We start from the raw sequence: 24,348 nt of genomic DNA, 5'->3' as shown, positions 1-24,348 counted from the left end.
AACAGCTATATTACCAAAAATTATAAATTGTACTTTCAATTTAGTTCTTATGAAAGCACGTGGACTGAATTGCACATACTTTGGATGTAAAAAGTATCTGTAGGAATGTAGTATCCATAAAATCAGGTAATTACATTAAAATCCTGTAAAGTTTGTATTAGAAAATGGAATGGCTAAACCCCTCTTTTTTTTCTTTTTGCTGTCTATCGAGGAGAATTTCTCTTACTTACTGCCCCAAATAACAACAGAAAGTATGAAAAGATCTCACAAAAGTGATGTAAGGTCCTATCTTCGAGGGCAGTCACCAGAACAAGTGGTCCCATTGGAAAATTTTCGCTATGTTTTTGATCAAATAATATTCTTAGATTTTATAAATTTAATAATGGTCATCATAATAGCCAGTTGTCATTTACAAATACACTTTCTGCTGCCACAAACATCAAAAACTTTTAATAATTTATCAAACTTAATTGTTATTTTCTATTTCGAATCTGATTTAATAAAGCTCTCCAAGGCTGGAGAGAATACACTTTCATCAGGAAAGTTGGGTGATCCAGCAAATCCGGAATGGATCTGGTCCAGGATTCAAAACATTTGCTAGCAAATAGCAAATAACTTTAAAGAAATCCATTCCAGGTTTGCTGCATCACCCAGCTTCACTGATGAAATTGTATCCTCTCCAGCCTTGGAGAGCTTTAATACATCAGGCTCTTTGTGTTTTTATTAGTAATATATAGGGCAGATGGAAATAAAAAACTGGGCCCTTGTTAATATAATTTTATGATCTAAATGCCACTGTTTAACATTGTCTTACAAAATAGTTTAGTGTTGATGGGGGATGAAGACTGTTTTTACAGATGCTTGTGATTTCAGTATGTTCATGATATAATACATAACACATCATTACATGGGCCTACACGCCATATAACATCCTGGGAGAAAAAGATCATTAGGATGGTTGGATAATATTTTTTGGGTTAATTGCTCACAGCCAACAATCTGTGTTTATGATGTATCCTAATCAGCAGATATACATGCATGAAAAAAGAAATGTGGGATTTGTCAGATCATTAATGTGTTTGATCTGCCGTATACTTTAGAAGACTTTTTCATAAGGTGCACTGCAAAACACTTAAACCCTTTTCCTTTTCGCCCTGTCATGGTTTTTTTTGTACTCACAAAATCTTAAAAGACCTGATAAAAGTAGACATATGATGTTTTGGCAACATTTTGTTTGCTTTTTCAACTATTGAGCGAATGTCACAAAATGCAACATATTAAAATCACATTTTTTTTGCTTTTTTATGTCTCCTTTTAGCATTTTACGGTGGGATAATGAGACAGATGTCTCTCAACTGGAAGGACATTTTGACATTGTTATGTGTGCTGACTGGTAAGTACATAAAAATGGTAACTCACGTTAAAAAAAGAGGGGGAGAAAAATAGATTTGTCGGAATAATTGCGCTGCTCTGCTCTCTGACGGCTAAGCAAAGTCAACAAATGAAGCACTAAACCGCCTTAACCTCAACAAATTAATATTCATCTCTATGTGACAGTCATGAGGTAGTCTTCTATCACGGAGTAACTTGTACCACATTATTTCCTGAAGATTGAATTTGAGAAGCATTTCCATTTTGTGAAATTGCCTCTGTTTCATGCTTGACGTATCAGTAAATGGACGACTTAAGCAAATTGCAAATAATTATGGTTCAGGGAGGAACAGTCTGGAGGAAAGGGAGTTTATCAACACAAACAGCTCAATTAGCTTACTTGTTACTAAAGATCTGACTATTGATATTAGTGCAAGGTTGTGCATTTTTTTTTTTTTTTTTGGCATTCAAGTGATCGCCAAAATAATGTTTTCTGAGCATACCCGCTTTAACAATCTGTTGTGACACGAGCTATCCTAAGTGGGGTCCCAAATAATTCATGTATAAGGAAATGTCTTCCAGTGATCTGTGGTCTTCTGCTGAATTGTAATAGCTACTTAGAGCGTTTTAAATGCATATGAGACCTTTACAGAGGGGGAAAAAATCAGCAACTTGTATACGTCAATCGTTCGAGAAGAGAAGCAAATTATATCTGATGTTTCTGAAGGCTGCTGAAGTTAAGTAGACAGTTATTAACAGCAAGGTAATAGGGAGGAACATTGTATCATGTTCTTTATTCTCTGGATAAATCATCCTACGACATATTGTAACATGTAATTAAGAGAACAGGTATTATTTTAGAGGAGTTGTCAGAAATAGCATTAATCAAGCTTGTCACCATTTTAGTTCAATTCATAGTTCTGCTACAGCTTCTTTACATTGAGAGATGAGTATTTTTTTCTTTTTTGTTATTGAGCTGGACTTTAGTTTTGTTAGGACGTAAGCTTTAGTTCACATTTTCTTTAGACCTGTACATACAACTAATAAAAATAAAGTTAAATAATTCATACATAACTTCAACATTTAAAGGTCTGTTGCTTTAAATTGGAAAGTCATTTTTATAGATTATCCTTTAATGGTTTTTCCTTACATAAATCTTCTTTTGTGTTCTGAGATATCCTTGAGAAAGTTACTGAATTCCTGCTAAAATATTGCATATAATATTTCCATGCATTTCATACCTCAGTCCCCGGTAAGCTTAATACAATGTATTATTAGAACTGTTTACCATTGTAGCTCTGTTCGTGGTGACATCCACCGCATAGTAACAGTTCAGAAGTGGCGTATTACAGACAGGGTTCTTTGTTCGTGAAAAGACAAACCTAGGTTTGCAGCTAAATCACAGATAATGTGTGCCCGAGATGCATCATCTGATTAAAATAAAGAGCTAAACAACACCATATGATTTCAGCAAGTAATTTAGTAAATGCCTTCCTCACCAAATATTAGAATGGATACTACAGGTTTCATTGCACAGATGAAGTTAATGCTCAGTAGGATTAGACCAGATTAAGTATGAAAGTCAGATCAGAGAGCTGACGGACATGAGCAGGAGGGCAACAGTCTTCTCAGGGGCTTAGACAAGCCTCACATATGGATGTTTTCCAGATTACGTGGGTGAAGCAAGGTCTTGCCAACAGATTTAGAGTTAAATTTGCTCTTCACACAAATATCAAAACAACAGTGGCAATGGCCATCATCTACTGCCTATGATCATCACACCACGTCATCCAGTTTGAACAATGGACAATTGCATTTCAAAGGCTTTTTATTTATTTAGTTGTATTTTTTCTCCATAATACAACACTTTCGACAGCAGTTACAACTGTTATATTTTTGGAACATTTTATTGTTTTTCAATAATAATTATATACAAATAATAATATTATTATATATAACTTGCAAATTTTCTTTATAATATTTTATATATTTTGATACCTTTAAATATATATTACTTAGGCATTTTTAATTAGATTCATTTTTTATGAGTTTGCTTCGTTTATGTCATATTTTGCTGCAATCATTTTAGGTATATTGTAAATCTTAACATTAGATGATATGTAATCACTGATGTATTCTAATATGAATTTGGAAAATCTAATTTGTTATTGTAGAAGTTAGTATGATTCATAAGTAAGTTTAAACTATATATTATTTGTAGCACAGAGCAAAATTATATGTATGTTAAATTATAAGTAAAATGTTAAAGATTATGCCTACTTCAATTTTTATAATATACTAGTAAGTAAAGAATGGTTAGGTAAAATGGTTAGTATAAAAATTATACTGGGAGCATAAAACCACATAAGGATACCCTTAGATGGGTAAAATTCTCAGTGACAGATCGTAAAAGATCTGCCCCTCATTGGTTCAGCCATGCACCACCAAAGCTCACTTCTCTGCAGAAATGGGGACAGTTGGTGGCCACATGGTGGACATTCTATAGGAGATAGCAAGAATTTCCAGTGGTGGTACTGCCTGAGTATGCAAACCTGTCATTACAAAAGACACATAAAGTTATCAGATACATTCTAACCTTTTCAGGATAAAGCTTCTAGAATTCCACATCAGCCATTCACACAGACAAAAAAGGAGAGTTGGAGCTTTGGGTCTTCCAGCCAGAATTCTAGTTTAAGATATACATAGCAATCACTATTTAAATTTTTACATCTCCTGTAAATATTTAGTTGCTGGGTCTGTTTACAAATGTATGCCTGTTTTTCATACTGCATGAACCTTTTTATGATTTTTCCATTGTTTACAGTTACAAACCAGGTAAATCTCTAGAGCTCACACATAATTGTTAATACATACAAGAGAGTGGGTAAAAGCAGTTATGGGACTTTTTGAAAATTGTGGCTGTTCTAACAAAGCTGCATAGTAGTATTTACATGTAAAACATGGTAAAACACTTCATTTCTTAAAAAGTGTTTGCAGCAGCCTAAAGAAGACCTGACACTTTCATAATACTGATTTGCTGCCACTTTGATGAACATTTTAATCTGTCAATCATTTATAAGTCTGAAAACATAGTTTATATTGTATTGTTCGGTGTTTGCAAAACATGCCTGCAGCCTGAATTATAATTTAATAATTTATAAAGAAAAGTTCATGTCTTGTGTGTATATATATATATATATATATATATATATATATATACATACATACTCATAACTTGCTGCAATTTGTAGTTTAAGGAAATCACAAAATATACTCGCTTTGCAAAATAGAACTCCAGGCAAGGATCTGCATAGTGTGCGTTTGTGTGTCTATATATAAATAGAGTATATATATATATATATATATATATATATATATATATATATATATATAATTATATGCATACACACCTTTTTACCTGCCAAATGATTTGTAATTACGGGCAGCCATTCTTGTGACACACTCCTCTGCTAGAAAGATCACTCAGTTAATTCCTGGTTTAGCATTACTGCTACCTACATTGGCTCCTTTTTCATTGAACATAGCAATTGATGCGATTCTACTGTCCATTGAGAGGGCTGGTGATGAAGAGATGACGTATGAAGGTAAACTATGGAGCCAAAAGGATTAATTGCTTAATCAGCCTACCTGGCTGTGCAGTGTGAAAAACTGGTGGAGATCACAAGATTAGATGTTTGGAATTACAAACCCTTTTGGCATTTAGAACAGTAAACATATATGTAATTTAACTATGTGATTACCTACCCCCCTGGAGTTTTTCTTTTTAAAATAAGGTAATAAGCAATAACCATTTCATTTTAATTTTTTCTGTTTGTAGCTTGCCCTGGGAAACCTTTATGCTTTAAATTCTTCAGTTTTTTTATGTAAAGAATTTAAAATGTAAAATATATGTTCTTGCAATCTTTGCTCAAATGTTACAGTACTACAGCCCTATATTATGCTGTCAGTCAGCAAAGCATGGGACTTTGGGAAACAGCACAAGTAGCCCCGGTGTCTTCTGTAATATTAGGTGCATAATGTAATTCCATTTTTTTTTCTGAAGCCAGGGTGGCATTGTCTGATTCCATGAATAGTGAGGCAGTTGTACAGTCCTGACTCATTTACATGAAAACAAGGTCTATTCAAGAAGCCACTGTAACAAGCAGATTGGGCTTCATGTATATACATGATTACATTCAGAAGGTGTTTGTATCCTTAAATCTTTCATTATTGTTCCATGTTTACATTCTAAAACACTTGTAGGACTTGAGTGCTTTTTTCAAGTTATTTGCAGCCGTGGAAACACTTGGTGGGCACATGTGCCAAATACTGCAGGGATATTATGCATTTGCATTTATGTGCTATAAATTTTAAAAGAAAGAAATGAGAGCCTATTGCAGGACAAGTTGTGGACTTCATATAAGACATGCACTTATCTTATGTGTCTTGATTATATAAAATGGCAGCTATGTTTTGTGTACTTGTATAAACCAACAGGTTCATGAAAGCCCAACTGAACATTCTGTTTTAACCAGATACATACATTTCAGGTAATATGCCTCATTATTATTATTTTCTATAGGAAGCAGCGACAACCTTCTTAGAAAAACCTGTCCCCTGCCAGAACTCCGCAGAGAAGGACCATTGCTTTCTGTGTGGAAGCTCTGCTCTGCAGAGGTCTGGCATGCCAACTACTGAGTAGAAATAGAGCTCTCCAAACAAAAGGGAGTATGAACATTTCAGAATTCAGAGCTATAGGTCTAGTGTATAGAGCACTGCTTCCCCATTGAAAGCAAGGGTCCTTATCTACAGCATGCTTTCATAAGAAAAAAACCTGTAAGACTCACACACATTTAATTGTACCAGAAATATACAGTATAAAGCTGACAACTGTAAATTCATTTGGTTTTAGTAACGCATGATATTAACATACTATAAAGCATAACATTTCTTTAAAGTAGTCCCCTCATAAGAAAGTTCTTATAAAAGCAAGGGTTGACTTTCTTCAATACATTTTGAGCCACTGATCTGAAACAAGTATGCAGATCAGGCAAATATCTCAGTCAGATCACATTATTAGAAGCACATTGTTAGCCTTTATGGCAGAGGTGTCAAACTCAAATACACAGTGGGCTAATATTAAAAACTTAGACATAGTCACGGGCCAAACATGAAACTTGAATTCCAAAATAGCAACGCTACTACAATTCCCTGCGTCAAGGAAACAGTCCAATGTAGGGCTTAATGTTATGAGTGGCTGGAACTCCCTCTTCACTGAAACAGCACCGCTACTACAATTCCCTGCATCTATAAAACAGTAAAATGAGAGGCCATGCATAGGCAATGCGGCTGCTGGTCTATAGACACAAGTGATTCCAGGATTGGTAGTGGAAACGCTATTTCAATGTAGTGGTGGGCCATCTGCTATTCATATTAAGGATTCCTTTGGGGGCAAAGAAAAAGGACGTTGCGGGCCAGATTTGGCCCGTGAGCCAGAGTTTGACACCCTGCTCTATGGCTTTCACAATTAGTAAAAAGAAATAGAATATCCATTGCACATGCTCAAACTCCTCATAGATATAAGGCTGCTTGGTGCCAAACCAGGCAGATTCCATAGACTGGCGCCAGGTTATGACAGTGCACCGCTGTCTATATAGTTCTCATGTGAGCCCAGTAAAGAGAAGAGCCTTGACATTGTGGGCCTACAGGAAGCAAGTTGAATGTTGCTGGGTGTGAAACTTCAAGGCATGAAGTGTACCAGCACACCTATCTTCTTCTCCCATAATGCCCAATCGACCAGCCACAAGAGAGCTAGAGGAAGAACATGACTAGCTCCTAAGTGCCTGTTTTGAATAAATAAATTGATAGTAATGAAAATGTGCTGTAAAAAAGTAAATATGAAATGTTCCCTGTGGTTATTCAGTAAGTCATTAACCTTCCGAATTCTTAATGTGAGCCAAAGTATCACAATGTTGTGTTCAGTGCTTCAACCCGCACACCTTTCCCCATCTCCCATAATGCCTGAGCAGCCTGCTATACGAGGGGTGGAAGAAAAAACATGGCTAGCTCCAAAGTGCCCATTGTGTAGTGACAATGTTATTTTTCTTCCTATGGGCAGTTTACAGGTTTATTTTATCCCATAGGTAAAAAATATTTGTGTTTAATGTCAGTTCCATTATTCGAAAATGGTTTTATTGCAATAGCAAGACTGTTTTGAAATAGAGATGAAAAGAATGGAACACCATAAGCTCATTGATAGTGATGTTTATTATTACATAGTTGACAAGATAGTCCATCAAAATCAATTACAGAGGTGATGTAAAAAAGATTAGAGTGAAAACAGCGAAGTATCATAAGAAGGCAACTCTATTTGTATACTTGTAGTCAACAAACAGAGAAAGGTAGCGGTTGTATTTGTTAAAAGAGCATGTAATCACTAAGATTTAGTTACATCTTTGCTACAAGGCACAATGATCCAAACAGACATACATTAGATCAAATTGTAGCAAGATGAATAATTCTCACATTGTGGTGTGACCATATGACTTTCTGAAAATATATTTCGAGAAAATATCGTGCACAAGACGATGGATGAGTGCCAGTTATCAATGCAGAATAGCACTTGTCAAAATAACAAAAGTAGCTGAATGTAATACCTTAATGGATAGCTGCAGTGGAAATCATAGCAAGCTTTCAATGTACAGGGTTCTTTTATCTAGGTGACAAAGACTACCATTCTGGATCCATGCCTTGGTTAACACTGTTCCACGTTTTACACAACTATAGGATAATTTATATTTCAACTTGACTGAAAACACTGATATAATATGAGTCCTGACCTTCATTTTTTCAAGTATCCAATCCCCTTATAGGTGGGGTTTAAACTATATAGAAAATTGGTAATAGTACCTTAAATGGGATCTCAATTCTTTTGAAATGTTACAAGATACATCTAAAAATGTCAATTGTGCTAAGTGTTCTCCTATTAAAATATAACATATGGCTTGAAAATAATTAAAAAAGCATAGCTGCACTTCTGCAATTTAACACCTTTTTTTTGCATTGTTGCTAGTCTTATGGGGTTTGCAGTGAAATTGGAGTTTACTATTGTAATGTTCACTGGTTTCCTTGATGGAGAAGAACGGGTACCTGAAACTTTCAGTGCAAGGAACTTCCTGCTAAAGCTATACAGGAAATGTACTGGAGATACTCATAACTTGTGTTTCATCCATTGCTTGCACGACTTCCATCCACTTCAAGTCCTTTTTAAGAATAAAGAGATCAATGTTAAAGAAAATGCCCTGAAAAAATTGAAACTAAAATCTTTCCCCAAAGTAATTCAGAAAGGACCTTGTTTTTTATATTCCTAATGTGAGCCAGAGCAATATTTTTGGCCTTAAGGACACAAACTTTATAGTCAGAAGTGAATGAAAACAATAACTGACAAAAGTGAAGTTGCTAAAGCTGATGGAGAAAGGTGATAGACTTGTGATGGGTAGTAAGAGATTCTTTGACTACGTGTAAAAAGCTGTTATACAGGTGGGCATTCAACTGAGAGACGAAGATGACAAGTTGGATATTGAAAAGTAATGGAAGACATCAAACGTTCCATGTTTTCATGTGGAAAAATGCTTTGAGTGAACAAGTGGTAAATATAAACTGAAGATGAGAAAAAAATCCCTTTTTTAGGTTAGTTTAACAGGTTATTTCAGGTAAAACTATTCGTTAGGTGACAATTCAGTGAGAAATCACTCTGATGGGAACAAACTGAGCTCTGGAAACTGATTTATTACACATATTAATAAAAAAATTCAATGCTTTCTGCTTTAAAAATCTTTAATGATGCATAGCTCATGTGAGTATCAAAAGTAACAATAAAAAATTTTATACGATAACAATAAAAAAGTACCAAGTAAAATTAATAAAAAAAGTATACGTAAACCAAAACATTAAAACAGTTATATAATTAATTCACATTAAATCATTTTCATTTTTTTTTTTTTAAATTTGTGGCTTTTGCTTAACGCCTGGCAATACGGAAATAAAGAAACTTTCTGGTAATGGGTGATAACGTTCTGTCCATCACAGTCAGTGGAGGCTACAAGTGAGCATTCAGAATAACAATGTTAAGGCATAGTCTACTATTGTCACCACTAGGAACCCCATTCTGAGAAATGCCATGCAGCCATCACTGGAGTGTATGTTTTTCAATCCGTGGCACAAATTATGGAATCACTACATTTAAAGAGGATGTTCATTCTGCTGTTACCTTGTTCCAAAAAAGAAAAAAAAATCACAGAAATGACACAAAACTCGGTCTCTTTAACAAAATTTTCCTACTTTACTAATTGTATATTGTATGGAACATACCTCCAAATATTGAATTACATTTTTATAAGGAATGGCACATGTTTTGTTCATACGAAGTGGGGGTGGGGGGAATAAACTATTGATTCAACAATGATTAAAAAATGATGTAATCTGGTAATGTGGAAAAGGAAAACACACAGGTAGATCAAGGAATGTAAAAGCATCAGGAAATAAAAATCAAAGCAGTTTGCCTGGAAAATAGAAAAATAGAAAATGTACAACAAATTAAATTAATAACAAATAGGAAGAAACCGAATTCAATGGCAAAGTCATGCTTGTGACCGAACTGTAAGGAATCGGCTAAAGGAAATAGGATTTACATACAGAAAAGCCAAACATAAACCATCATTAGCACCTGCAGAAGTAAACAAGGTTACAGTGGACTAAGGAGAAGAAGTCATGGACTGTAGACGGTTATATAAAAGCAATATTCATTGATGAGTCTGCATTGGCCAAAGAGATGACTCTGGAACTTTTGTTTGGTGTTGTTCCAATGAAATATATAAAGGTGACTGCTTAAAGAATAAAAGGAAATTTTTAAATTCATTAATGATATAGTTTTTGCATGTTAGGTAAAAGACTGGGGAGATGGCAATCATTACCTTTGCAGTAAATGGACAGATATACATTGATATTTTGGACTTTTCCCATTCCATTAATCGAAATAGGTTTGATGAAAGAATCATTTTTCAGGATGATAATGCATCTTACCAAGAAACGAACGTAAAAAATTTTTTTTGGAGGAAAGGCATATCAACTCATGCTGTGACTGGCAAACATGGAAGACGTCAATCTAACTGAAAATGTATGACAGAAATTGAAAAAGAATGCTCCATGCGATTCCATAATTTTTGCCAGGGATTACATTAAAAAATGTGAAAATACGTTTTTTTGTTATGAAAGATGGCCACTGTTTATGATACACATTTTATGGACCATTAAATGTACTAGTATCAAACAAATACAATCGATCAAATTAATTAAATGGAAACACATATTTGAAATGAACAATAAACAACACAACCCAAAAAGAGTTAACACAAAGTTAAGAACCTTTAAACTGAGGAACAATTCCCCAATGCAAAGGGGGCCACTCAGAAAAGGTATGTTCCCCATTAGAAAGTATGAATTAAAGGGGTAATATTGGTATTGTTAAAGTTATATTACCTTAAATTACCAAATGCAAAAGCCTATATGCTTGTGAAGTGCAAAAAAAATGGAAAAAGGCAAAATGCAAGAAGCAATAAATTGTAGGAAAATGTCTAAAAGGTATATCTGTATAAAGAGATGCAGGGGGTACATTCAGACTGAACTCTGTGTGTTGATAACTAAAACACCAGAGTGATCGGGGCTGGCTTCATCTCCACTTTTGCATTGCACTACTTTGAGGTATATACCTTCTCTCCATACAAACTGACTTTGGAGAGATTTTGTATCGCGTTGTGTGTGTTCAGCATGTGCACTTGAGTTACATCATCCCCAGTACCTGGCTGAATTCCTGGCCCAGATTGTTAATGCATAGCATAGTACTTGCACTATGTAGTGTACATTTCTTTTTTTTTAGAAGAGATTTTGTATGTTCCTGTGTTGCAATGTTGCTTCTAGTTACTTTATCAGCCTCTTGGGGAACTCACCTTAACATTTCATATTTTGTATAAACACACATAGGTCTGCAACCTGGTGTGTAAACATTACAGAAACATATATTAAAACATATTATATACACTTACCACCTATTTAGGTGTTTAATTTAAATGTTTTGCTTGAAAAAAGAAGGGTAGCATCAGCGCCCTTTGGCAAATTTTTTGGCCAATGTTAACTTAAGTATCCATGACCTTTAGGAGGCCTGGAATAAGCCGTATTATGACCTAGTAGCTAGATCCTTAACTATTTTCAGAGAATGACATCTTTTACCTCAACGTCGCTGTTGAACAGCTGTGCTGAAGCTTCTTGAATTACTTCTGAGTCTTTCATCCAATTTGCCTGCTGAGGATATTGCTTCGTTGTCTCGTTGTGGCGGGTGTTATTTTATTCAGTGCTCCTCTCCGTGGAAAGTCTTTGCTGAGAGTTGCCTCCTCTTTTCTTTTCACCTTTGCACTTCCTGATGATGGCTTTGTGTGTTCGCCATTCAGAACCATAACCGAGAAATTTGGCATCTTCCTGAAACGTTACTGCAGCAGCTTAAATCCACTCACAGCCATTTGTGTAGCATTACATAACCTGCTTGCAAACCTGATTCCTACATCAAGAGTTTAATGAAAAGCTGCATTACGCTCAGGTGATTTGTGCACCCGCCATTTATGTTACCCGCTATTTATGTTACACTTTATACCAATATAAGATTTTCATTCACCACTTAATATTTAAAGTTAACTCAAACCTGGAAGAATTCAGACTGTTCATGAAGAGAAAGAAAAAAAAATTTTTTATGGAAGAGCCAGTTTTAGGGTAGGACAAATCCAGCAATTGACCTTCTCCATGGGCCTCTATATACAGAACTGCAGGGAGGAGAAGAAATGCTGTGCATTTGAGGTGCCACATTTTTGCCCAGGGCTTTTTAGAGGGTACATTGAATGAAATACATTTTCAAATTTATTAGTAGATCCAAACACATAGGTAGATTTCATATGCAAACCTCATCCCATTGCAATAATGCAGAAATCTCCAAAAAAAATGCACAAACTGAACTGTGATGTAAAATGAAATTTCCAATGGGGTCCAGATACAATAAAAAGCTAATGAAGAGTCTAGCCTTCCTTTTTGTATGTCCAGTTCAGTGTAGAATGTCAAGATATGTCAGGTATCCCAACATTTCACAAGGCTGTGGGGTATATGTAGGAGTTACATAGTCCCGACCTGGTCTATCAAAATGGCTGAAGATCCAGAAGAGGGTAGGTGGGGATAGTGCCGTCTGTCACAGAGCAAGGACAGGTCAGTGTAAATAAAAAATTGCAATCAAGCATCTAGGTTTTTTTTTCTAGGACATCACCTGTTCCTTCTGCAAAGGAACTGCCTGGTCACAATTTAATATTTTAATGGTTTAGTTCTGCTGTAATGCCATTTTACACCGGTTGAACGCCTGATCGCCTCCATGAGCACAACAATAAAACCTGTAGATTTTCTAATATTTGCTACCTTGCTGAAATATAGAGCAGGATCAGGTAGCTAAATAATAAAATTACTGAAAATACTAGTGATTTCTACACAGAGACCATTGTGGTCAATGCTACAGAAGAAGCATGAACATTTAATAGGAAGGTCATTTTTTTTATAATATTAAATGAAATAACAGCTTTTGTAGTAAATAATATCTAGTATATAATATCAATGCTCAGGTTTTTTTCAGATGCCATTGCCACAGCCAATAAAAATGTACCTTTTGATCTGTGTTTCTTGGTAGATAGGTTTTTTAGTATTGTTGCTATTTGTTTAAACCTTTTAGCAAGGACATTTTAAAACACGGAATCTTCGGATGAATGATATCTGTGAAGGTTATCTGTGTAGATGTACAGGCCAACATAAAAGATATTGTTGGAATATTTGTAATGTTGAAATAAGCAGATGTTTCAATATATGACATATTTTTCTTTATATAAATAAAATTACCTTGTTTAGAGAAGTGTACAAGTTATTCATACTGGAAAACTGGCATGTGTTGCTTGCAAATATTTCCATTTAGGATCTAGGCCCAGTCTCTGTAGAGCAACCTTTTCAACCTGTTTAACATTAAAGACCTGTTGAAATAACTTTTGGGTGTTCAGAGAACCTTCTGTTATTAATATATCCACAGCTCACATGAGTGTGGTGGGAAGAATGTCTCCCTTACCGAAGGGAGATCAATGGTATCACTTAAACTGACCCGAATGGCACAAACTGCTCTAGGAACCTCTGGAGGAGCCCTAGTTGAGATACACTGCTGAAGAGGGTCTCTACTTTTATGAAAGTTGAACTCCAGAAAGGTAAAAAGGTACCAATAATACAGATCTACTGTACATCGGGGCTTAGACTAGAGGAGGGAGAAACAGCACAAGATTAGAGTTAGTTGATTCGAGGAGAGAGCAGAATATCAGATAAGCTTCTGCTTTCACTGCCCAGTCACAGGCTGGGGGAGAGGCAAGACCTGAAATATTTCCTAAGTGCAGCAAATCAAAATCAGATCTCCTACCGCTACAAGATGTAGCCATTCTGTGTGAAAGAACCGTGCAAATTGTTCAAACTTGATGTACAGGCATATAAATTATTTGGCAGGCAAGACAGCCACCTATACCTATTTCATCTGTGTACTTAGCAGTTTGCCTAGAGTTCAGCTTCAAAGTTGAGATAAAGTCCTGTCCATTGTCATGCAGCAGTCCAATACCAGACCACGGCTTTCATATTTGAGAGTGTGGAACTTTGATTTAGGAGGAGACATGTCTTGACCTTGTCTTGTAGAGAACATCCTGGTCTTGTAAAGTAGCATTTCAAGATGCACTGGGGGACTTTCCTGAGAACAAATAAAAGTACTTACAGGCACCAACCACAAAACACCCTGAGCAGATTTCCAATTTTCCTTTTACCTACACAGGCTGTTGATTGTCTTCTGTGCTATGTGCAGTGTTAAATCTCTTGTGCTACTTGCAGTTATTATTCTATGTATGGTCACCCTATGCCACTAGGATATCAGGGGATCTAATGTCAAAGTAATTCTTCTTTTTTTATAGCTATTAAATTAGTGTAATTGGCTTGATAGTTGTCTTCTTGTATCATTAATACTTTAAACCCCCATTGTAATCCAGAATGTGTTCTCTTCTCAATGTCAGCCTGTTTCTGGACCAGTACAGAGCCTTCCTTGTTGATGCAATAAAGAGATTACTGCAGCCCAGTGTAAGTATGTTTCTATTTTTTCCTGATCGCTGGCTTCAGAATAATTAGTCTGTGCACAATGATTGAGAAAGTAATGGAATGGCAGGATTAATGTCATGTAATACTGTAATACTTATTATGTCCAACTTCAATTGAGTCTTCTAATCTATCAGATTCTTTCCTAATCATAAACTAGGAAACTTCTTATACTTGGCCTTCTGATAAGGCTCACAGTGGGTAGTAAAATAAATGAAACCGCTTCAAAGATAGAATGAGATTATTATTTTTTTTTATCAAATGGTTTCTAGAGTATTTTTCTTTGATAGCAGAGACTTTTTTTTGGTTAAAGTAAAACAAAATGTAGATTTTTTTCTGTGTGTGTTCCTTATCTAATACTGCCCAATCATAATACAGCTGATACCGATTTAAAGTATATCTAATTCAAAACTTGTTTTATTTTGTAGAAAATGTTTAAAATCATGTCAGTATTTTTTGAGAGATTTTTCTTCCTGTCTTGTAAAAATCTCTTCAGTAATTCCTCCTCAGTGCATGTGTTCCCATTGGAAGATCCACCATCTATTCCTGTTCTGCTTCCTTTCGAGTGACTGCCACTAGTGATTTTTTCTAATGGAAACACAATAGATAACTGCAAAAACCTAATTCTTATTATGTTGTAATCCTTTCCCACACTGTCCAAAACTAAAGAAACTATTTTGCAACCAAAATTATCTCTTTTGATGTATGTTTGAATGGATCAAAACTGATTCTTTGGCCCTGATTTATTAAAGCTCCCCAAGACTGGGGAGGATACACTTTCATCTCAGTTAAACTGTGTTGTTAAAAAATATAGCCTGGATCTGGTCCAGGATTGAAAACATTTGCTAACAAATAGTAAATGACTTTATGATTTCAATTCCGGGTTTGCTGGATCACCCAGGTTCACTGATGAAAGTGTATCCTCTCCAGCATTGGAGAGCTTTAGTAAATCAGGCCCATTGGCTCTTCATGGATGCCAGATTATCGAAATAATAACTATTGTGTGATAATTTTGGAATATAAAAGGCAGGACATTTCTAGGCTTTAGCTACCTGCCATGCTTATTGCATATCCTGCGTGTTTATTTTACATTGTGGAAAATCGTGCAGGAGCAATTCAGCTGGAGATGGCATAACTGGGTCTTTGAGAGTTATAAAATGGCAGTGGGAGGCTCAAACCGCCATAATGCACATAAAACTGAAATATCTCAACATCATCATTTTCAAGGTGTTTACTAATTGCCCCTTATACCCTTAAAAAATAACCCTTTTTGTTCCCTCTCTGTTGCCTAAATTGCAAAAACTTGACAAGTAGACCACCATTATCCTGGTTACAAATGATCACAATGTAAAAAGATGTTACACAGTTTGTTCAAAAGAGAACTATTCTGGCCAAATGAATGGGTATTTTTTTCAACAACGTCAGTTTGTCCTGCACACGGGAAGCTGTGTTCCTTTCTTTAAAAAAGGGAATTGTTGATTGTATATATAAATATATATATATATATATATATATATATATATATATATATAGACATTTGCCTGATAGTAGAAATTTGTCTACAAGTTCTCCTTATCTTTGGCTCTAATTATCATTTATACCTAAATCTCACATATCAGCTGGGAGATGCAATTGAGTGAAGTATTCTAAGGAGTGTGCTAATTATTAAAGTCTAAGTCAAAAGGATATAACCTGTAATCCTGTAAAGTGGGATTACACATCTACTTGACAGGCTTCTGTTGGAACTAAATCAAATGGGAAGAGACTTTTAGATCGAGCCTCAGTTGTCCTTGGAACAGTGAGAAAATCCTTTCGTGTTCTTTGGTTATGCAGTGGGATGTCTGGGCTGGCCTACATGTCACGTAACCCTAATGTGATGCTAATATTTTGTGTAGTTTTTTTAAACTTGATAGCGGAGGTGTCTTCTTTTGTAGCCTGAAGTGACAAAAAAGATATCAGACATAATAAATGATATACCAGAGTCAGCAACAGGACACATCAAGAGAGCAAGTACCAAGCAGTAAATGAGACTAAACTGGGTCAGCAGTTTTTCAATTGATATAGAAGGAAAGATTAGGCCATACTACTCCTTTACAGTTGGGCTTCTTAGTACCAGTTCCTTGCGGGTAGATGTTTAGACAACCACTATGCATGTCACAGATCCCCGCAGGACAAGGTGATCTGTGCCCCTTTCAGTGTCACCCACATTGCGCTCCCCTGCTGCCTGCACCAACTCTGCTCAGGGTTCATCTCCTTGGTTCACTTCTTGGTCCAGATCATGTGATTCCCAGTCAGCTGCTCTCTTACCTCTAGGACTAAAGTGTTCCACGGACACGTTCCCCCTGCTGCTGGAAATGTGAACACCACCTACCTCTCGTCTCCAGTACTCCCTCTGGTGGAAGAGAAAGATGCTATAAAGGAAGTGACTGGCAACAGGAAGAAGCCTGCATAAGGAGTTCCTTTATGCTCTGTTTCAGTTTCCTGTGATTCCTGTCTGCGCCTTCAGCTTATGATTTTCTGTGTACCGACTCTGGTTTTGATCTCTGACTTAATGTCTCACATTCCTGCACTTCGTCTGATTCTTGTGTGTCAGCAGTCACGTGGGGCAGAAACCTGGCAGTTGCCCGCAGTGTAACATCCTCGCCTCTAGAGGCTCTGGTGAAGACCGGGCAGCTGCTTAGACTGCACCCTGCGCACGTCTGTACCAACTGAGCTGGTGACACAGACGGTCCACCATTCTGCCCTGCGGCACTTTGGTTCATGACCTGTATACCTGGGTTAAGGCAAAAGCACAGAGCTCACTCCTACTTTAACACAGTGGATATTAGATGAATTCTCTGCCTTTTTTTTATTTCTATCTAAATACATGTTATTTTACTAAACAAAAAGTTTTCCATTAATCTTTGATAAATTTGTTTGTAGTTTGCTCCTGGTTTATAATGTGGTTGGCACAAGGTGAAGACAATCAAGCTCCAAAGACATTGGTAGCTGCCAAGGCAGCTAATCATTCATGAATGAGTACCGGAGAGCTCAAAGAACATTTAATATCATTTATAGAGTTATGTGAGTTATATCATTTGTAGTTGAGTTCAGTTTGGTTTGCTAGTTTACAATAGACTTCTGTTTGTAAATCCATAGATGCATTCTCATAACAATAGAAGGCAAACATTCTTAAAGATGTTACTTTGTACCTCTGTAGTCAATGATAATAGATCTTGGGAAAACATTACAACACTTTTGGCACAAGTGTGAACAAGGGTTTCAGAAGACACACCTAAATGATTGCATTGTTTGATGTTTGAGGAGCGAAGATTCAATATCAATTCAATTCAAAAAGAATGACTTATTAGTACATTAATAGAATAGTTTATCCCCCGCCCCTAGTTGTAACTTGTTATTTTGTCTTGTATCATAGACAAATAGTAATATCTATTTGCCTTAGTGATTCAAGAATCAATGTGGTGCAGGTGAAAAGGGTTTAATCTACTGAATTTTTATCGGCTGCAGTCAAACTGTTCTAAAAGCTTGTCTGGCACAATGTTCTGACTGTGATTTGAAACCAGAAAAGGTAGGCAGAGGTATTGCCAATAACATCCATTCAGATTTAAATCAACATCTTGCTGGTAAATTTTAGAAAATGAAAGCTGATACATTACTAGTGCTGATAAAACCTCCTCACTTATATGTGATACAGGATAAGGCTGGGGAGTTCTGATGTTACTCTTATGAATATAGTTGACCTCAAGTTCTTTAAATAACAACTTGTATTTAGAACTTGTAATTTTATTATTGAATAATACTATCAGTTATTTCTGAAGTTTTGCTAAAGTTCTTAGGTAAGCAATATGATTCTACTAAATGAGGACAAGTCTTCTGAACCAACTACAAACTGCAAACTGTTGCTGTTGCTGAAACCCCATACCCTAGAGCAAAACAGCCAACATTCCAATGACAAGACCCTGTAGGTCAAGTGCATTGTGTGTTTGCTGCCTGACTGCCTGTCAGATTTTTATCGCCCGATAATCGGCATCGGCCAATTATCGGGCGAAAATCTGCCGTGTGTACAGTCGGTGTCGTCCATTGTCCGGACGACCGACCTGCCGGATCCACGGACGATGGACGACAGCCGATCCTAATGAAAGGGAAGGGGAGAGCGCGCAGCAGGGTGCCGCTCCGTCGCTCTCCCCCTCCCCTCTCCATAGAGCATGAACGGTGCTGTATGTACAGCACCGTTCATGCATCGTGCACTCCCTTGTCGTTGGAAAGGATCGTGAAAGATCCTTTCCAACAACAAAAATTGGAAGTGTGTACGCAGCTTAAGTTTTGTGAATATGGTATCATCAACAGAATCACAAAAACCAGATTAAGCCTTGCATTACAAAATATGCGTTTATGCATTATTTTTTTTCAAATAGGCAGTGAACAGACTTTTAACAGACTTCCACCATTTTTCTGAACAGAGCACAAAACTAGACATAGATGGATTTACATCTTTGGGTTTTGGTTTGCTAAAATATTGTCTTGGTTAGCTGGGGTGACATTTTTAGTGAATATCACCACAATGTATCAAACTCTATTCTGTGCGTTACCACATGGTGTTTCAATATCCTATACCTTGTGGCATGCACCCCTACATATCTACCTTCTCGTTTCACTACCATTTCTGGCTCAGAAAATTAACAGAACAGGACTACAGATTCACACTTTCACATTCATACGCTTTTTACCTTCACTTACACTTTCAAATCCATTCATTCAGTAATTGAACTAGAACATAGACATCAGAAAAGTGCCCTTGAGCAAAAAAATAATAAAAAAAATCACCTGCCATGTTGCCAAAAACAAACAGCAGAACAAAAGAAAAGACTTATTATAAATGCCATACACAATCTCTCTTGACTGGCAACATCTCACTAGAAGGCCCCGTTTGACACAACTAATAAACCCAGCAGCCATTTCCGAATGTATATTAATACCAGCAATATGTTGGTGAAAACAGTGTCAACAATTGGGGCCATTTCACAGAGTGAAGCAGTGATACATAATAACCCGGTAAAGCGGCAGATTGAAAACAAAACCTGCCCAGTGCAGGAAAAATCTTTTATTTTCCAGCCTGAAGCTGGAGATGAACTCTGTCCCATCGGAACTGTCTCACAGGTGGTGCACATCTCCGTATATTAAAAACTCAAAGCTGATCCGCCAAGAGCTGCAACATAAGGAGAAATAAACTCGCCATCAATTCTTGAAGAACAGCAGGAATAGAGTTTAGCAACACATTGCAGTAGACTGAAGGCATAACCAAGAGCACGCCTTTCATCTCAGAGTTAAAGTGAAAACCTGTGTTCTATCAGAGCGGCTTTGCAGGTGGTAAGCATTGTGAAAACAAATCAGACATTGCACAGCCCTTTCACAGCACAATCCACTTCGACTAAAATTTCCGTCTGTCAAGCCTGTGTCTGACACTTAAATGTCTTCGCTTAACTCTGTGTTTGTTTTGGAGTCAAAAGGCGTTCTTTCCAAGTATTATGTTGTAAAAGAAAAAATAGGTACTAAATGGTATAGTGTAAAGTCAACTGTAGGAGAAGACACTGAATGCGTAATAAATAAGCCATGTGACTGCAATATTTAAATATTGTTGCATCTCGGCTGAAGATAATACAATTTTTGAAATCATAATATCTATATCCCGCTGTTAGCTTTGTAAATTTAACCTATTAGGAAAAAAGGGTATACTTACCTTTTGTCCTGTTTACCATCTCTGGAGCTAAGGTAATGGAAAAGTCACAAACCTTCTGGTTAGATCCTAGGTGCGCTGAGGTTCTTAAATCTCAAAAGAAAATGCTGTTCCACAGTGCCAGAGCATCCTTTGGCTAGCATAGCTCCAGTTCCAGATCATTAGCATAGGAACAGATAAGGTTTAGATTGATCAGGTTTGATTTAATGCCAACTGACACCAGTGATATGGTTTATTTTTATGCCCACTGACAAAAACAATTACTGGACCTAATTTTATTCCTACTGTACTGTACTGAATTTTGTACCCAGTGATGAGCAACATAAGCAACAATGTTATATATTCCTCACACAACACTTTCACTATGTTGAGCAGGACATAGCAGTGTGTTCCCCAGCCCCCTTTAGGTGGGCGCACCACCCGGCACTTTTCAGTAAACTCACTTTTTTCAGTAGAACCATGACAAAGGGTTCTGTTTATAAACCGACTCACAAAAAAAATTCTCACAATGTACACATCTTCCAATTGGAAAATCACATTTTGCCTATTGGTGTAAATCAGATTAAAATCAGAGTTCAGGGTTCATGCATTTTATTGAATATTTGTTGATGTAAAAAAATTTAATATTTGCGTAAAATCTAGCCAATTTTAATTGAAAACATTTGTAAATGGATCCTTTATTCATATTTATTTTACCAGAAGTTACTGGTTTAAAAAAAGTAGTCTTAATTCCAGGTTTGCTGGATTACCCAGCTGCACGTATAAAATAGTATCCTCTCCAGCTTTGGAGAGCTTTAATAAACCAGGCCTTGTGTCTTTGCAAGGCAGGTTTATGCTGAATGTCTGCCCCTGATCTACAACTTTAGCACAACTTTAAATAAATTGCTGCAGGATGAGGCAATTGGGAATAGGGCAGCAGTGTGTCCTTTTTCTGCCTACTTTGTGCTAAAAAGTGTCCCCTTACTTTAACCCAGAAAGTTGAAAGGTATACAACTGTATTTTTGCCAAAAAAAACAGAACCCAATTTTATGTATATTGGACTACAAAACAAAATATCAGCTTGCAAAAATTTTTCTTTTATTTTCCAAACTTTGGCTGTGCCACACCCCATTCCTCATATATATGCTGGTGCACTAAAGTGTAATTATCCACTATTATCCACTATTGTATGAACTTTAAACGAAAGCAGAACTCGGCATTACATTCTTGTTTTGGGGCACTGACTCAACATTTCAAAGGCCACAACAGCTGCTTAACTAGCCCATTTTGGAAAGGAGTGACCTGCAGTGGCAGCCCCCATATTTCTCCCAGGACAGGGTTTCTTTAAACAAAAAACTTTTATTCCAATCTGATTGGCTTACACTTTGTAAATATTTAAAATCTAATATGAGCTCAGCCACCTAACTGAGGTGGAATGCGTCTTTCATAACAGCTTAGCGCCTGAATGCAATCATTTAAGCGTGTGCTTTGCAGTATTCTAATTGTAAAGCTATTTGCCCAACAACTTGCTTCTGGTTTATTTATTTATTTTTTCTCCTTTATCCTTCCAGGGAAAAGCAATGGTATTTGCTCCTCGGAGAGGGAACACTTTAAACCAGTTCTGCAATCTAGCAGAGGCGGCTGGCTTTTCTATCCAAAGACATGAAAATTACGATGAGCATATTTCCAACTTCCACTCCAAGGTTGGTTCTCTGCTTGCGACAGATAATACTTTAATCCACATTGCATTTTGAAGAGATCATGGTCTTTTTGGCAGGTAACAAACGTTTGATTAAAGCCGTCCTAAGGTGTGCTGCTACTCAAGCGCTATTTTTATATGTGATTAGTTTTTGCTGTTAAACCGTCCTTTATCTCTGCACGTCTAGCAGGTTTTAACCGAAGGATCTTCAATTGGAGTTACCATAGTGAAAAAAAAAGTCATCTTGCGGCATTATTTGTAGAAGGCATTGTGTAAGGCACATATAAGCCCCGAATCAACAAGCTTGTAAAATGACTATAAACAAATGTTGGGCTAATCTAGCGGCAGTATGTGTTGAAATAAACAGAAGGCCAATGTCTAATTGTGTTATATCATAACTTAAATCCTTATCGCGGCAAGCTTTATGGCTGGGTTAGTTGGCAGATTCAAACTGCTAAATCTCAAACAGCATTTCACAGCTGTGAGGTTAGATGTCAGATTGAGGAGCCACAAGATTTAGGTCAAAAGCACTTATCTGTGATTTCTAAGCTTGCTTACATAAAGCTTCTGCTATCAGTGCTCTTCTCATCATTATATATAGGTATATAACACACACACAGCCTTGTTACAGTGCTAAAATCAGAAGCTTAAAGTATAAATAGGTAAAAATATAGAATGCCTCGGAAGCTTTTTTTTTTTTTTTTATACTGACTACATGTGTATGTTAGATGAAAATATATATATGGATGCTGTGTTATTTGCATTCACTTATGTGACACCAACAAAGTCTGCAGCAGTTTATAGAAATGATGGACTATCGATATCTCCTATTTCCTTAAAATAACTTACTGTCTAATGTACACTCTGGTAGACAATTTAGAACATACAGGGGCTTCAGTGTGACTCTTAATATCAATAAAGGGCTACATATAATATCTATCACATGTAATAGTAAATTAGAGCCATTTAGACATCCATTACAGAAGACTGTTAGAGACCCTGTACATGCTGTTGTAAGAGACTGGTGAAATGCTGCAGGAGACAGACATCGGGACATGTTTTTTTAGACCTCTAGAGATCACGTTAAATATTCTCTGTTTACATATCAGTGCTTTAGAGCAGTCTATGCTAGGATCTTCGGTTCTGGAATTGACCAGTTCCAGCTGAGCATCCAAGCAGGGCCAAATTGAGTACTAGATGATGAGGTCACACCATGAGGGCCAAGGAGCTGCATGCAACCCTTAGATCACATATTGGGCACAAAGCTCTAGAGCAAAGTTTCTTGACTTCAAGGTGTGGTAACCCTTGAAATATGTCCTCCAGGTCTTCAGGGAACCCCTACTATAAATTTTATATCCACAGCTCGCTGTAAATTAGTGTAGTCAATAGGAAGAACGCCTCTTATATTGCTGGCCTTTGGGAAAACTTTCCCCTTACAGACAGCCCAAAATTCAAATGGTTCCAAATGTCTTATAGCTCAGAAAACCCCTAGCAATTTCTGGAGGAACCCTGGTTAAAAACCCTACTCTAAAGAAAAAGTAGTTCAAAACCAGATGACCAGCTGTATGGTATTGTGTTTTGGTGGGCAATGGGATACCTAGAAGAAACTATAAAAAAGGTACTTGAGCATACCAGATCTTAAACTTATGCCACTCAGGAGAATGTTAGTTTCCCCAGGAATAATATTTTCATTGAAGTTGGTCTTGGTGAGGGGGTTCTTAGCATTGAAGCACTAGTTACTAGATACCCAAAGGGGTCCATTGGTAGAGGGTATCAGATAGCATTTCTGCTTTAAGGTATACTGGATACCATTATGCCACACCATGGCCTGTATTTTTCATTTTTGAAATCTTCTCAATAGTAGACTTGCAAATATTATTGTAAAAATACACAGGTCCAATTATAATACATTACTATACTGGAGCTATCTGAGTGACAGGTCTGCTTTAGTACACTAAAGCTGTAAAAATTTGCTTAGATATTACAAAAATATTGTAAAGCAGGTTTCACTGTGAATGTTTTTTACATGCAAACAAAGTGTCATACTATTTTTGCTAAAGAGAGACTTATATTTATCTTCTATTTTACAAGTTCTACATATGGGATATGAACATTGTACATTTTCCCCCGTCGGCTTTAGTAATGACAATCTGAAGCATATACAAACCTTTCCATCACCTAAGGGGGTTATTCACTGAAATGTAATAGCCGTAAGCAGTTCATAGGAGCCTTTCAAGTTAATGGCGGTTAACAATTGCTAATAACTACTGCAGTACACTGAATAACAAACCATGGGCCTCTGGTGTGGATAGGAGTG

The 24,348-nt window shown here is 36.6% G+C and overlaps 1 protein-coding gene across 1 annotated transcript in view; it reads left to right on the top strand.

Annotated features, from left to right (window-relative positions):
- CAMKMT (calmodulin-lysine N-methyltransferase) overlaps positions 1-24,348 on the top strand; it is a 237,781-nt gene that overhangs the window by 200,152 nt on the left and 13,281 nt on the right. The window contains exons 8-10 of the mRNA XM_072409769.1: positions 1,319-1,393; positions 14,541-14,604; positions 21,904-22,035. Of these exons, the coding sequence (XP_072265870.1) occupies positions 1,319-1,393; positions 14,541-14,604; positions 21,904-22,035 (271 nt within the window). The remainder of the gene's footprint in view (positions 1-1,318; positions 1,394-14,540; positions 14,605-21,903; positions 22,036-24,348) is intronic.

This window comes from Pyxicephalus adspersus, chromosome 4, assembly GCF_032062135.1.
Source record: "Pyxicephalus adspersus chromosome 4, UCB_Pads_2.0, whole genome shotgun sequence".
NCBI lineage: Eukaryota > Metazoa > Chordata > Amphibia > Anura > Pyxicephalidae > Pyxicephalus > Pyxicephalus adspersus.
The sequence above is the reverse complement of the archived record's forward strand: the minus strand, read 5'-3'. Positions and strand labels throughout refer to the sequence as shown.